The sequence below is a fragment of the Microtus ochrogaster genome, linkage group LG2 (assembly GCF_000317375.1).
Source record: "Microtus ochrogaster isolate Prairie Vole_2 linkage group LG2, MicOch1.0, whole genome shotgun sequence".
NCBI lineage: Eukaryota > Metazoa > Chordata > Mammalia > Rodentia > Cricetidae > Microtus > Microtus ochrogaster.
The window spans coordinates 10,653,989-10,670,781 of record NC_022028.1 but is presented as its reverse complement, the minus strand read 5'-3'; the positions used below and the strand labels follow the sequence as shown (position 1 = coordinate 10,670,781).

General features: G+C 39.6%; 1 protein-coding gene across 25 annotated transcripts in view; it reads left to right on the top strand.

The window, feature by feature from the left end:
* The window catches only part of Rims1 (regulating synaptic membrane exocytosis 1), a 473,457-nt gene that overhangs the window by 258,097 nt on the left and 198,567 nt on the right, over window positions 1–16,793 (top strand). For all 25 annotated transcript variants that reach the window (XM_026785683.1, XM_026785682.1, XM_026785680.1 and 22 more), the window contains one exon: window positions 1,798–2,636. In XM_026785683.1, the coding sequence (XP_026641484.1) occupies window positions 1,798–2,636 (839 nt within the window). The remainder of the gene's footprint in view (window positions 1–1,797; window positions 2,637–16,793) is intronic.

The following is a 16,793-nucleotide window of genomic DNA, read 5'->3' as shown; positions in this document are numbered from 1 at the left end:
TGATCAACAGGATAACTAGTTGCTTAGGTTGAAAGGATGACTAGTTTCTTGATCAACAGGATAACTAGTTGCTTAGGTTGAAAGGATGACTAGTTGCTTAGGTTGAAAGGATGACTAGTTTTCTGTTACTGAAAATTACTTGACCATATTTTGAGCATTAATCAGGAGCTAGTTAAAACAGAACAATCAAGTTAGTAATAAGAAAAAAATATCATTAGTTGAGCCCAAAACACAGAATGGAGAATCCTACCATTTGCATGATAGCCAACCTTACTTAAAGCACCCTTACTGATGGGTCTCCTTTAATTACATCATGGTAACTGTTAACAGCATCTCCAAAAGCGTAAACTGTTTTGACATAAACTTCCACCAAGTCCAAGAAAAAAGAAACTAATGAACTATTTGTAAACAATACAGTCATGGCATCTTCGAAAATTGTAATACTAACTACCAATCCGTGGTGGTGTTAGATCCCTTCCATTGCAAAATTGCAACCCCACACTTTAAGGTCCACTTTCAGGTTCATGCCTCTTAGTTTTATAGTGCCATGGTGATATAAATACCTCGAGCAGAACTCACCACGCTTCTTTTTACTCCTTGTCACACATTCCCCTTCTGTCCTCAATAGTGTCTCTCCCTCACCTATCCCAACCCCACAATGTATCTTAGCAACTACACTTTGCTATTCCACCACAGAAATAACTAGCTTCCCCATTTTCATATACATACACATAGGTGCATACACACACACACACACACACACACACACACACACACACACTCTTTTTTTTAATTGTGAGCAAATGCTGCTGCCCTAACCAGATCCTCCATGGTCCTTAGAATTCGAAAGCAAGTCTGGGTAGTCTCCACTTTAACTGCACATTAGAATTAGCACAGAAGGCTTAGCCAGGGCAGAAGTGTTTTCCAGCCACTTCTGGAATAACACAGAGACATCCCGGACCAGGTGCTTTGTATGGAGAAATAGTGAAGAGGACACTGAAGTATTCCTTTACAGGATTAAAAGACCCGCCAACCCCCTTTCCTTTAATTTTATCTTTGCCTGCAAGAAAAATAAAACTCATAAGGAATGAAAACCTTAAAACTAGTTTCTTCTTTGGGACTTTTGTTCTTTTGAAATAAAAAGGCAGGTTCTTGGCATGAAGTCCTACTGCTGTAAGGAAAAAAAAAACAAGTAAATAAATATCAGTATTTCTATTAACGGTAGCTGAGAAAGTTAAAATATAAGCTATAGCTCAGCCATTGTTTTCTGATTAATGCTATGATATATAAAAGAAAGGCTTGGGTGTCCACAATCAAGTCAAAATGAATTTGCCCTGTTATCAGAGTGCTACCAGATTGGATTTCTGAAATAAGCATATTTGTAATTATGAAAGTTTCATTAATTAGTCAAGAATTGTTAAGTACACAATGCTCATATATGCGTGTGTGGAAAACACATTTGATCTTGCAGTGATGTATTATTGTCCATATTATTTCTATCTGCATCATTTTAAGTCACAAGCATAAAAATGTGCTTATTGAATTAATGTTCATGATTTTTAATTTAAATGCAACTTTAAAGGTGAAAATAAATTTTTAATCCTAAAGTCATGCAAAGGGTTCACATTTAAAGTTTAATCACTACATAAATTTAACGCCGTTCTTTACTTCAAATTTTAATTAGACACGGGATTCTAACTAATCATAGGAAATAATCTATTTAAGCCTGAATGCTGAGACAAAGAAGTTTCTAGGTGTGCTGTTTAAATTTTATCAACTATTCTTTGCACATCACAGGAAGAAGGCTCCAGGGCTTTTGGAGCAGAATGGCAAGGGAGGCCTGAAGAGCGAGCGCAAACGCGTGCCTAAGTCCGCGGTGCAGCCTGGGGAGGGGACCGCGGAAGAGCGGGAGCGGAAGGAAAGGCGGGAAACCCGCAGGCTGGAGAAAGGACGCTCCCAGGACTACTCGGACCGGCCGGAGAAAAGAGAGGATGGCAGGGCGGCGGAGGACGAGAAGCAGAGGAAAGAGGAGGAGTACCAGACCAGGTACCGCAGCGACCCGAACCTGGCGCGCTACCCCGTGAAGCCGCCTCCCGAGGAACAGCAGATGCGCATGCACGCCCGGGTGTCCCGCGCGAGGCACGAGCGGCGCCACAGCGACGTGGCCCTCCCGCACACCGAGGCTGCAGCCGCGCCGGCTGAGGCCACGGCGGGCAAGCGCGCGCCAGCCGCCACCAGGGCCTCTCCGCCCGAGTCCCCCCGCGCGCGCGCGCCTGCCGCCCAGCCTCCCGCCGAGCACGGCCCGCTGGCTCCACGGCCAGTCCCGGGTCCCGCAGAGCCGCCCGAGCCGCGCGTCCCCGAGCCGCTCCGTAAGCAGGGCCGCCTGGACCCGGGCTCGGCCGTGCTCCTGCGCAAGGCCAAGCGCGAGAAGGCAGAGAGCATGCTGCGGAACGACTCGCTGAGCTCCGACCAGTCCGAGTCCGTGCGACCGTCCCCGCCCAAGCCGCACCGGCCCAAGCGGGGAGGCAAGAGGCGACAGATGTCGGTGAGCAGCTCGGAGGAAGAGGGCGTGTCCACACCGGAGTACACCAGCTGCGAGGACGTGGAGCTGGAGAGCGAGAGCGTGAGCGAGAAAGGTGAGCGCGGCTCAGAGGTGAAGATGCGCGCGGGTGCCTGGCGCGGAGATGCTGGGGCTGGGGTAGCATTGTACCTGGCGCACCTGTGCCTGAGAGATGCGCTGGGATGGGGATGCCCGCCGCGGAGATGCTGCCCTCCTAGGTTCCTGTGTTCCAGGCGCACATGGGCCTCCCTCCGCCTTCTTGCAAGTCTGTGATGGGCGCTTAAAGGCGCGTGGCCCAGGGTGGATGCATGCCTACTGGCTTTAGAGGTCCACCTGCTGAGGTCACAGTCAAGTGAAGGTGTTTGTGTTACTAATTTAGAGGTGGAAACAGAGCATTCTCAGGTGGAGACGCAGGCAGTGAAAGGTTGTACTTTTTTTTTTTCTCGTGCCTTTAATAAAACCCCACTGCCAGCTCCAGTTTTGAATGAGGAGAGTTTCTTATTGATTTTGTTTCCTGTTATTCAGGGAACTAAGAGTGCAGTCTTATGTTTTGAAGTCATTATTTGGGGCTGCATTTGTTTATGGGGGTAACTTATTTTTTAGAAAACTAAACTGTGTTTATAAACGAGTGTCTATGCCATAAAAAAAAACAAAAATTCATTTGTGCATATTCCATCCCTAAAGGTAAATTTCTTCCGATTTCAAATTGATCCTTCTCAAAAATTGTAAGTAGATTCTAAATGATCTCATTTGAGGTCTTACACATGATGCCTAGTAACTTTGAGGCGTGAAGTTCACATTGGAAAGTAACTGAGACAGTATGACAGCCTTTTCTCTCTAAAGTGGTATTTTACAGTATATCTAGGTTTAAGTTAACTGAAGTTAAATAAATGTAACAGTTCTGTTCCTTAATCTCACCAGCCACATTTCAAGTGCTCACAAAAAAAAAATCTATTAAAAAATGCTGGTCTACGAAGTGCTTCAATTTAAAATTAAAATTACATACCTCTCTTGGAGGGTATTCACATTTTGATGCTGTTCATTGAGATAAAGCTGGCTGAAATTCTAACTTTGGTGGTGAACACCTTTTTTCTGGTAGCTCTGTTTGGGGTTTCTGTGTGTCTATTAATATGTTTGTATTTGAGTAGGGCTATTCTATGCACCTCCTTAATTTATAACTTCTAGTTACATGCTATACTATATTCTAAACATAATTAATTTTATTTAAAAAATAAGCTTGTTTTTTTTTTCATCGTCTGACTACTCTCCTTTGATGACATCTCTTAGTGCCCACACAATGTAGAACTTTCTACAGGAACAGTTAATAAACTTCATCCTCTCTTTAGTGTTACTGCAAACCAGCTTGGATAGTTGTCTCTGGGATTCATATGTGTCTAAGTTGAATTCGTCTCTTTTAGCTTGCGTTCACATGGCATCTCTTTGTAAGGTGCATACTGGCTGCAAACTTTTACTGTCAGCTGATGAACAGTAATGGTAACTGCTTCTGATTTCCTTCTGAAGGAGTATAGTAGGAATTAACTACAAAAAAAATGTGTTTGACGGGTGTGTTGATAACTACTAATGGAGGGGTAGACATGTATAATTTCCTGAAAGGAAAGAATCTACACCATCTCTTAATCAGTTTATGCTACATATTAGGATGAGTGTGGACTCTGGTAATCACCCCCCCACACACACATTACTTACAATAGAAAAAAATTATTTAAGGAAACCCAACAAGATGTATGGACAATCAGATGCCAGGCATGGTGTGATGTGTGGAGTTTGTTATCTCCACAGGCAGCCTTCCCTGGGACTTCAGTGACCTCTTGGAAGAGACATAACCTCACAAGCCGGAATGCAAGCTCCTCTTCTGAAAACATAAGAGGAGCATCTACAGGAACATTATAAATCCATACTTTTTAATTTGTGCTCAATCTCATTTTCAAGTGAATTTTTTAAATTCCCCAGCCCCTAAGTTCTACTCTGATATTGTAATCCTAAATTAATCATTACAAAATGAAATTGTTAAGTGCATTATAAGTAACCTCTTAGTAGTACAGCATAGATATTTTCTTGCTCAGACTTTATTTATAAGTGCTACCATACCCTACAATTCCCTAAGGACCGTCTCGGCAGCCATGACAGTCTGACCTACCCTGTGACACTGCACAAATTGCCTAACCTTCACGTGCCTTCATTTTCTTACTGGCATGAGTGTCTAACTTGTAGGGTTGCTGAATGAAAGACGATGCATATGTATCAAAACCCAGATGTTAAATTAGCATTCTTCCTGCCTTGATATTTTTTTCCTGTGGTGTCAGCCCTACAGACATCTGTGTCAGGTTTTTTATTTTTTATTTTTGTCACAGTGACAAATACCTGAGATAAGCAACTTGAAAGCCCAAAGATTAATTTTGGTTCTTAGTTTCAGAACTATTCTCTATGGCTGGCTGGCTAAGTTGTTTGTGTCTGCAGTATGTAGAGCATAAAGTCTGAGGGAAGATGTCACAGAACTATCTGCCCCATGATGGCAAGAAACAGAGCAATAGGAGGTATCAGCATCAAGGGACATCTTTGCAAGGCATGTCTCCAGTGACCTGTTTCCTCCCAACTAGAACCTACCTCTTGATCTAATTTATATCACATTTCAACAATAATTTTCAATTTCAAATCTATGAGAATAGTAGTTGATAGAGGTATTTTCCTCATGATCCAGTACTTCCCCAAAGCTCTTTCCTGACACTATTGAAGTTAGAACCAGACTTTAAACAAGCCTCAGATGGGTATGATGGCTCCTGTCTGTCATCGCAACCTGTTCAAGAAGCTGAGGTAGGAGAATTGCCAAAAATGTGATGACGACATGGGCGACATAATGAAGAACAATGTGCAAAAGACTCAGGCCTTTTGAAAGGGTAGATTTATGGGCAAACTGTAACAGTGTCTAAAGTTGTAGTGGCTGTGACAAAATTACCTGTGACAAAATTACCTGTGTCTGACATGCACAGAGGAGAAAAATAAGGTGCTGTCTATGACAAAGGCCCCCATGGGACAAGCAGGAGATTGGCTGTTTGCAAAGAGGCTTCTCGAGGAACAATGGAAGCCATGTTATATATTTCAGAGTCAGAGGAAAGTGACCACCATAGTATATGATCTAAAGGGACAGTGGGAGACACAGCTGAAGTTAACTGTATGTAGGTCATTGTCTTGTCCCATTTGTAAATTTCCCAATTAAGATAAATATTTAACACGATACCTACTGTATTGTAACTACTTAGCATATTGCCAATAATGCTTATATATAAACACACTTTTGCCTTTTTAATTTTTAGCGAATGTATAGTTAGCACATTCTATGGCTATACAAAAGTTAAAAAGGGTACGTATGTCCCCTTTCTTCACAGAGTTTACATTCTTTTGAGAGCATGAGCAATACATAATTATAGTTGGCTGGGTTGATTCATGACTGTAGTCCTGGTACTTTGAGATTAAGATTGAAGGATTGTGAATTAAGGCTAGCTTAGCCTAGTCCGTATAGAAAGAGCCTGGCCCACCCATGCTACACAGTCAGACCCATTTTCCCAAGAAGGGGTGGGTACGTATATAGGGCACTCCCTAGTATTCTCAAGGCACTGGGTTGGTCCCAGCACCACAATAGTGATAAGTCTACCATATATTATGTTACAATTATCCCTTCCTACTATCCTTAGATCCATCCACTCAAATTTGTCATACTAGTGTTTTCTCTCTTCTCTTCCTCTCTTCCTCTCTCTTTCTTCCTCTCCCCCTCCGCTTTCTCCCCTCTCCCTTATGTGTCTGTCTCTCTCTTCCATTTACCACCCTCAAAATTAGTAAGATAAATATCAAAAACAAAGCAAAAAGTACACAAGAATGATGGAGTCAGTGTTTTGCTGGCCATCTACTCCAGTGTTGGGCATGCCTTAGACTGTGGTTAATATACCCAGTGATACTCGATTGGAAAAAACTGATTTTCCCTTTCCCAGAAGTTATCAATTGCAAATACCTTCTTGGTTAAGTGTGGGGCATTTTGTTTACTTTAGCCTTTCAATGCTGGGATTTTGTCTGGGTGTCTATGGTGTCACAGTCTCTGTGAGCTTCTATGTGCATTAGCTCTGCTGTATCTGAAAAACGATCTTTCCTTAAAGTCATCTACCACCTCTGGCTCATAGAATTTTTATGGCCCTTCTTCAGCATATATCCCTGAGACTTGACTGGAGGGCTTTGATAAAGACATTCAAGTTTGGTCTGAGAGCTCCAAAGTATCTAACTGTTCACGTTTTAGCAAGCAGAACAGTTATGTACCTCCTTTCTCGTAGTCTATGGATATTAACAAATATAAGTATTTCTTCTTAGAAAAGAGGTAAACAGTAAACTAATCTTGATATTTAGATTGCTTTTAAATTTAAATGAAATGTATAGTATAATCCCTTTTCTGGAGCTCAAGTGAACATTTGTGAAGAGGTCTATGTGTAGAGGAGCCAAGATGGTGCCATCTCTGAGAAAGGAAAGAAACAGAGTCAGTTTGGGGATGAAAAAACACTGCTGGCCGGACGATGGTGGCGCACGCCTTTAATCCCAGCACTCGGGAGGCAGAGGCAGGCGGATCTCTGTGAGTTCGAGACCAGCGTGGTCTACAGAGCTAGTTGCAGGACAGGCTCCAAAGCCACAGAGAAACCCTGTCTCGAAAAAAAAAAAAAACAAAAACAAAAACAAAAACACTGCTGATTTGTTCCAAGGAATTAGGCCACTTATCCTAGCAAGGAACTTACTGTGGAAGGTCTAAGTCATGAGAAGCTGGAAGAAGAGGCTTGATCTCATCTTCCCTTTGGGTGAACAATACATCCCATTTTTTTTATTCCTTTGAATGCGTGTGCATACATACTTTTTTATTTTATTCATTTTGTATGTTTATTTTGTGTCAGATGAAGTGGCGTTTCTAGATTATTCTTCAATGTATCCAATGAGCTTAAACATGGAAGACCTTACCATGCGATGATGATTGGACAGCTGAAAATGAGCATTAGCAGCCAAGCAGTTTGCTTGTCTAATTTCTTTTTCTTTTCTTTTTGTTTTTGCTATAACAAATAATGCAGAAAGTATCTGCCTTTGATGAGGGAAAGATAAATATGATATGTCCTCCTAACACGTCCCAATGAATGAGCAGTGATTTTAGATGTTGGATGCTTTGCTTAGAGAAGGGAGAGGAGAGGGGCAACTGATAGACAGCTGGGACGGGAGAGGAGGAGATGTAAAATGGATATGGCATTGGCCTCAGCTGCATAATCATGTGAAATTTAAATATTTGGAAGAGATTGAAAGACTATAACCTTGTCTCTTACTCTGCCCTTTGCTGTTTGACTGTCAGTCTGTCTCTGTCTTTCTCTCCTGTGTAACATGATATCTAATTTCTGATACTATCTTGAGAAAAATGTGTTACTCGTAAAAAAGGCAGACTTTTAGTTTCAGATTCTTCCTGATACATTAAGTGACTGGAAAAAATCTCCTTGGTTCTAAAATCAGAGTTACGAATAAAAAGAAATTCTATAAAAAGGAAAGAAACCCTATAAAAAGGAGAGAATTTGAATCTTTACATCTAACATAATTAGGTTCCATAATATTTCTTTCCAAATTAGTCCTCAGCTAGGGATATTAGTCATTTGGTGGCATCTGATATGAGTTTCCGTTCTTGACTCAGGGAAACTAAATTAACATCTGCACTATATCCTTAAAAATAAACATATAATATTTACATGTGCTATGTGATAACTGTATCTATACAGAGCATCTTAAAAATAAGTAACTACCAGTCATTTGAAGGGGAGTTATTTGTACTCCCAAGTCCATTGAGAAAAGCATTTGCAGTTGAAGATTTTACTGTCACCTATTTTATCTCAGGAAGGTTTTTTTTCAGAATCCTTTAAAATGCAGAATCATACTGCAGTGTTCTGACCCATTTTATCCGGTGAAGGAAAAGGTTGTCCTTACTTTTGGTTCAATTTAGCAGAATCACAAGATCTCAGAAACGAAAGATAATCTCTCCATTCACACCCTGCTGGACAGAGGAGGGGATGTGGTGGTCACAACTTCCCGGTTCCATGCCCTTGAGGCTTCTTGCCTGTCCTAGCTCTTCAAACATGGAACACATCTTGTTTCTAATGCTACCCTAAAGTTTTGAGAAGCGTGCGTTATCAGTCCAACTGCTTGCCCTGCTTGTCCATGGGGAAGTGCATCTCTCTTGTTTCTAGTGGATTCCTGAGACTAAGTATGGAATTTGATTGAACCTTATTCTGGTCATTACTCACATAAGGGACAGGCTTGTGTCTGACTCTGTTCAAAGCCCTCTAACTGAAGTTTACATGGCTTGCCATCTATGATTCATGTATAGGATTGAGAGGCTCCTTCTCCAACTGTTGTCAGCCACTGATGGGAATTACCATACTAAAAACCCAAATATACCTTCCATTTTGTTCTTTGTATACTGAGTGGTATACAAAACTCTGATTCTCTGTCTTTCTGGATTTAATGTTTATTGCCTATGCCCTTCATCTTTGCCTGTCTTCTTTTATCTATTTCCTACCTATTGGTGGCAATACTTCTTCCTTCTGTACTCCAACAGACATATCTAAATTTAGTTTCAGAACACTGAGGCTGCTATCTGCAAGATGACATCGAGGTTGTATTAGTCTCCTAGAACTGCACAGAAGTATCACGGATGTGGTGCTTTAAGCAGCAGAAATGTATTTTCTTACAGTTTTGGAGGCCACAAATCACAGATGACGGTGAAGATAGGGCTGATGTCTTCCATGTTTTCCTGGCCTATGTTTGACTCTTCTTGTGTTTCTATTTTGCTTTCCTCAGTGGGTATCTATAATCTTTCTTTCCTTTTTCCCTAAAGACATTAACCACAGTATTAAGAATCCTTCACGTTGTCCTCATGTTTGATTTACTCTCTTAAAGATGCTCTAAGATACTGCATTTGGGATTTCAGTGACTGTGGACAGTGAGCAGTCCTGTGACAGAAAAAAAAAATACTTGAGAAAAGCAGGTTAGAGTTAGGAGTTATTTAGTCTCAAGGTATCAGTGGTGTCACTCAGTCTATAGCCCCAGGTCTGTTGATTCTGGGAACAAATTTAGGGAGAGCTTGTTAGCAGGGATATGTAGCAGTGGCTGCTCCATTCCTGGCAATCAGGAATGGGCAGAGAGAGAGAAAGGCAGACAATGAGGATGAATGGATATTTCTATTACAGATTTTTCTTTCTGAAACGCCCATTTTCCATCTGAGCCACTTGACCAGGGGACCCTGCTACTCATATTTAAGACTGGTCATCTCCCTTGGTTAATCCTCTGCAAATACCTTCAGAGACACACCTAGTTGTGGGATTCCTAAACTCAGAGATGCGTCTCAATCCAGTTGACAACCAAGGGGTCTGCCCATTTGTCTGATACTCAAACATATTTACTTAAACCATAACATTTTAACACTTGCTCGCAAAAGTTCCATGTCCATCTCATTATTGTAAAATTTATTTATAGTATATCCAAGAGTTCCTTTGTCGCTTTTTAAAATACTGGTGTATGTATGTATGTATGTATGTTTGTGTGGGTGTATCGGCCATGGCATATATGTGAGGTCACAGGACATGGTTGTGAAGTCAGTTCTTCCCTTTTTTCATTTCTGTGGGTTTCAGGTATTGAACTCAGTTGACAAGCTTACTTGATAAGTACTTTTACTCAGTGGCACTAGACTTGAGTCCCCGTTATGCTTAACAGGTTCTCCATTGTTCAAAAGTTGAAAATCAAAGCCTCCTCTGAGCCTAAAGGCAAATGCTTGTGAGACTCTGCAAACCTAAAACACGTTACATACTTTCAGTACATAATGGCACGGAGTATGTGTTACCGTTCAACAATGGGAGAATCATTTTAGATTTGAGTCGGTGCTATAGTTTGGCTGTGAAATGTTTTCCCATAGGCTCATACAATTTCATCCTTGGTCCCAAACAATAAAGCTGGGTTCATGAGATTATTAAGCCTTTGGGACTGTGCTAAGAGAAGCAGATCACTGAGAATGAGCCCTGAAGACTATAGTCGCTCTGGTTCTAACTTGAACTCTTTGTTTCTCATCAACACCATATCTTACCACAGCCTAACTTGAGACCACATTGTGTGTTTCATATCCTGATAGATTGTAGGAACCAAGTTGTTTTTTTTTTTTCATAATTCTAGTTACTTGGTCAGGTATTTTGTTACAGGGTTGTAAAAGTAACTAATACTGTGAGTTTTCTTTACTATGACCAAATACAGTAGGCATAGCTTTAAGACAGAATTCCTTCCTGTGGCTCACAGATTGAGATGTTTGGGTCATTGTTGGCATGACGTAGCTATACTTTAGACATGAATCAGGGTGACTATTGAAGAGGTAGGAGCACATAGCAGAAGTTACTTCATGGAAGGTAAAATATGGAGGGGAGGATCAATTAATTGATCATTCAATTGGAAGAGAGATTTAATAGTCTTTTTCTCATTTTCCTTTCTGTATTCATATTAAATCAAAAGTGTGATTCACTATATTGGGTCAGCATCAGTCCAAACAAGTTCAAAATCAAGGACAACTATCACTGTATCATAGTAAGTTTTTCTCGTTGATAAGTACCATACTTATTTAGAAATTTACGGGCCTGGGGAAAGGATAAAAAAATCAATTGCCGGGCGGTGGTGGCGCACGCCTTTAATCCCAGCACTCGGGAGGCAGAGGCAGGCGGATCTCTGACGAGGCCAGCCTGGTCTACAAGAGCTAGTTCCAGGACAGGAACCAAAAGCTATGGAGAAACCCTGTCTCGAAAATCAAAAAAAAAAAAATCAATCAATGTTTGGGAAATAAAATAGAGGACAAATATCCATCTATATTTTTCAACTTCAGCCCAACACTTGGATTTCATTGCCTAAAAGATTAGCAGAAGTGAATTCTGCCTTGCGTGGCCTTGCAGTTCTTGAGACTTCACAAAGGGGACTGAGGAACAGAACAGAAGCCTTTAAAATGCTTGATACAGGGATAGAAAAGATGGCCCGGAGGTTAAGAGCTTAAGTGGTTGCAAAGGACTCCAGTTCCATTCCCAACATGTTGAATGACTCACAGAAGCCTGAGTCTGGCGTTGGGAGATCTAACGCCCTCCTCTGTCTTTTGTGGGAACATCATACGCACATACCCAATTTTAAAGTTTCAAAAAAATATAATTTTAGGAGCAGGAACTTTTAAGTTATCCAACTTTGATGTAACCGTTGGAAAATAAAGAGTCTCATTCAATACAGCTGTGCTTATTGTTCTCCCAATGTATCACCCCAGTTAGTTTGGAGGTAGAAATCCTACTGGATAAAATCTGACCACCAGTCCTTTATCTCCCACATAGTCCAAGCCTGCCTGTCTTCAGCCTCACCTTCCCTGGCATTCTGCTCTTGCTGACTGATTTGTAGTCCTTCCCTGACTTTCACATTTATCACCAGCTTCTCTGACTCGATTTCTTGACAGCATTCTGCCCCTTAAATGCCTCCAGTGCCAGGGCATTCATTTCCTACTCCTTATTTCTTTTGAAATAAGTTTTTTTTTCTTATTTTGTGGATGTTTACGTTCCCAGATAGGAACATATCATAAGTTTGAGTGGGTGTATTATTTTTCAATACTTAATGTTTAGTTTTACTAATGAGACAACTGACAGTAACTTATGTGGAGATACAGTTTTCAAAGATGAGTTCATTTTTAACTCGTAGAGGTACACACTTGAGTAAAGAGAATATATACACTAAAATACTACTGTAGATAACTCATTATGAAAATAATAGTGTTTCCTATTTTCGAACTCTTTGTGTATCTCTGCAGTTTATTGTTTTAATGCATTCAGAAAAGGCACTGCAGACAGTAAGTACCAGGATGTTGAATTATAGCAAATTAAATTTGGGAGTGTTGCTCAGTGGTAAATCATTGCTTACCATGTGGGAGTCCTGACTTTCTAGTTTCACAATTGTGTTTCTTTATTTTATAACTTGGAAATCAAATTTTTTGAACCATAAAGGAGCTCTGATAGTTCTGCCATTAAATATTTATTTAGTGAATATTTTAATACTGTAGAAAAATTAAATATCCCCAGGTAAATTTATGGCATGCATTATAGAAGAGAATTGCTCTTGGAATCAGAAAGGCCATAAACTAGCCTTAATAACATAATACCAAAAAGAATAGTAAAACACACAATGTAGTGTAAACTTCCTAAAACTAAATGGTAATAAAGAAAGAAAATTGGAAATGAAATTGGTCTCATACCCCTAAAGAATAGAAAGCAGACATTAGATTTGGGGATTGAAGAGTATTGGTTATTTGGGAAATTATGGATTACTTTGGAAACTAAGGACCTTTAGGAAGCCATCCATTAAATTAAGCGTGTAAGACTCTGTATTTCTCAATAAAGAGGAAATTGAAATTATCTTGGGGATTGCTAGATTCAAGTAAACTTGATGTTTGGAACTTCCTTTAAGGGTCATTTTTCTCTTTCATGGACTGCTTTCCCATTTCCTGACCTCTTCTGCTACTTCTGCTTCCTAAATATTTATATATGGAGATCAGAAGCTAGACCCTACATATTGAAAGAATATACACTATTTGTCTTTCTGACCCTTTGTCCCTTTACTTAATGTGAGATTTACAGTTCTGTTATTATAACTACTTACACCTCTCTTTTTCCAACTTTATTCTATGAAGACTATGAACTGTATTCTTCTGGTGAAAGGCTAGGGATAGTAAAATGGCATTGATTAATTTTCATCTTCTAAGTAATAGTGTCTTGGCGCTTTATAGTCAGTGCTTTAACTGTTCCACTGTTTCCTGTATGACGTCACAAAATGCCAACACAGTCCTGGGAGATGAACATGAGCTTCTTCCAGCCCTGTTGAGTGGAGGAACTTTGGTCAGGGATAGCATCCCATTGCCCGGCTACTCACACCTCTCTCCCGGTTTGTGAACCACTCACACCATTGGCTTTTCTCCAGATTTTAACCCAGTATCCATCTTACTTATAATCTTTTGAATGACAATTTGTAAATATGCTTTCTGCTTAGAGTAGAGAAGAAATAATTACGTGTCCATTTATATTTTGAAAACCTCACCATTTTATCGAGAAGAAAAATTTAAAAGGTAACTAAGGGAAGAATAAATAAAACACCAGTTCTCCTGTCCCCCCCCCACTATTTAGACTAGAATAAGCCAGAGGAAACACTGCTCTCTGTTTGATTTACTAGGCAGTATCTTAGTTGATTTTTCTATTGCTATAATAAAATACCCCGACAAAAGCAACTTAAGGGAGAAAGGACTTGGTTTTAATCGCAGTTTGAGATTTCAGGCCATCGTGCAGGAAAGTTGCAGCGGCAGAGCTTGACGCATTGAGTTCCAATGTACAACCAAAACACAGAGAGTGAAAGCTGCTGCACAGCTAACCTTCTCCTTCTTGTTTAGTCCAAGGCTCCAGCATAGAGAATGATGCTGCTCAGTTAGGGTGTGTCTTCCTGCCTAAATTAACCAATCACAATAATCCATCACAGGCATGCCAGGACATTCATCACTTCTAGACTATCAGTAATAACCATTACACCAAGTCAATTGCCGATGGCATCATTTCTGTTGTTTCAGTGCGGATCTGGACTTCCCTTAATATCCATATGTATTTCACTACATTAAATTTCCTGATGCTCTTTTTCTCTTCAAACTAAATATTTTGTATTTGTTTTTGCCTCATTTTCTCTTATTCAGTGTGGATCTACATAATATGAGTAATTATTAATAACCATGCCACAGAGTCAATATTAGGCCTTCTTTAAATTTCCTCCACCAGAGAAATTAGTCCCATTACTTTTTACTTTATCCTTGGGTAAATTCTTAGGACAAGGCCAGTTGCTGTTTAAAGTCTTTGCTGCTTATAGCACAAATAATAAAAACCTAGAGACAGATATTGGGGCTCAGTCTTAAGATCAGAAAAACAAAGCAGCCAAGCCACTAGAGAACTCTTCTCTCTATGAAATCTTCAGACTGAAAGACAGTGAGTTCCTGTCTCATCCTACTTTATATTCCTCTCTAGAGCTGGGATTAAAGGCGTGCACCAGCGATGCCTGGACTCTGTGACTAACTAGTGTGGCTGCTAGGATTAAAGGTGTGTGCCACCTCCTGGCTTGGAAGGCTGACTAGTGTGACTGTTTTGTGCTCTGATCTTCAGGCAAGTTTTATTTATTAAAATAAAAATGAAGCATAATTATATTTCCCCCTTTTGTCTAAAATAAAAAAAAAGCTATAACTAATATAAGAAACACTATGTATAATAATTGCAATAGCTAATACTATATATATATATAGACAATACTTCAAGAATTTCTAGTCCATTTACATTTGACAAATTCAGAGGAAATACTCTATATCCTATCTTGGGGAGTCCAAAGTTTTGTAACAATTTACTATATTTTATACCTTGCTTTCTGCATCTGGTTAACAAGGAAAATTGTAACTGTAAGTATGTAGTCTTCAACTCCCTCAGAGACTCAAAGAAGAAAATATTATTAACCAAGTAAAGCAGGAAGTATGACAAAGAGACTTCCCAAAAATGTGAGAAATGATAGAAACAATTGGCTGAATGGACAATCACCCAAAGTTCCTGTGCAGCATGTTTCATCCATCTTGGGCCTACAGGCCTAGCATATTTTCTGTGAAGCAGGATATTCTGAAGGTCTGTCTCTAATTGTCTTGACAATGTTTGGCAGTCACTTTCTTTTGTGCCCTGATTATCTAATTAGGACAGCATACTGTCTGCAATTGAGACAAGGGCATTTTCTTGCTCAGTGGCTTACTTTTTTCACAGAAAACTGAACTCCATTTTGCAAATGTGTGATTACCAAATCAACTTTTTCTGAACTCAAAACAGTTGCCCATTAAAAACCTAAACAGGTATCAGTGGTGTTGTGTACATATTTTAGTTTTCCAAATTCTACAAAATGGAACACATGGCAGATTTCATTCCTTTGAGTACCCTTGAGTTACTTCTTACAGGTAGTGGTATTTAGTTATGTAAAGAGCGAGTGGGACCATTTCCTTATAATTTTTTTTGGCTTGTTACTATGTAAAGGAAAAGTCTTCTTTAAACCTTGGCTATTCTCTTGATGTTTTTTTTTTATGAAATTCTGAGGCCTTCAGCACATTTCCAATCAGTAATTGATCAATTTCTGCATTACCTTGAGCTAGAATACCTGGCAGACGTGTATGGGATCAGATGTGTGTTACACATATGGGATGAATCCTTTTCCTGATTGTATCTTGTAACTGAATAAGTAATAAAGTCAATTCTGTATCATCTGATATAATTCAGCAGTTTCAATATGCAAAATAACTCTTTCTGTATTGTGAATCGGTATCTACGATGAGAAGTTCTCCTGATTTATTTGCATCAGTATAGAATGCAGGGGCTCCAGTTCTTGGTGTGTCCTTTACAATGTGAGGAAATGTCCAGTTAGTTCTTTTTATAAGTTGAATTCTTTCTCTTGGCATAGTTGGTATTAATCTCTCCCATTAGAATTACTATAAGCTCTTTGCCAGGGTTTACTTTATTCCCATAATTTGTCAATTTCATAATTTCATAAAAAGGTATTATAATTTCTGCTGAATCTTTTCCTGATAATTGATGGAATCTCAATTTTCCTTTTAGAATTAACTCAGCAAGCTTTTTCACATAAGTTTTTAATTTTTTACTTGCTTTATATGGTAAAAATTTCCATTCTAAGATAATATCTTCCCTTTGCATAAAAATTCCTGTAGGGGAATGTTTAGAGGGCAATATGCAGTTAAGATTCAACTGGACATGATCTATATGTGCCTTCTGTAATTTATCTTCAATTAAAGGCAATTCTTTCTCAGCTTCAACTGATAATTCCCTGGGACCATTTAAGGTTTTGTTTAAATTAATCAAGTCATCAGTACCTATCCCAATAGTGCATAGTACACTGTAAATGGGAACTGTCTCCTAGCAATCTTTGGAAGTCATTAAGAGCCTACACTGGATCTCTTTTAATTTGCAGCTTTTGGAGTCTTATTTTTTGTAGGCTTATTTTAAAGCCTAAATAATTAGTAGAATCTCCTCCTTGTATTTTTACGAGAAGTTTATAATCCCCAAGAAGGCTAAATTTTCTTTAC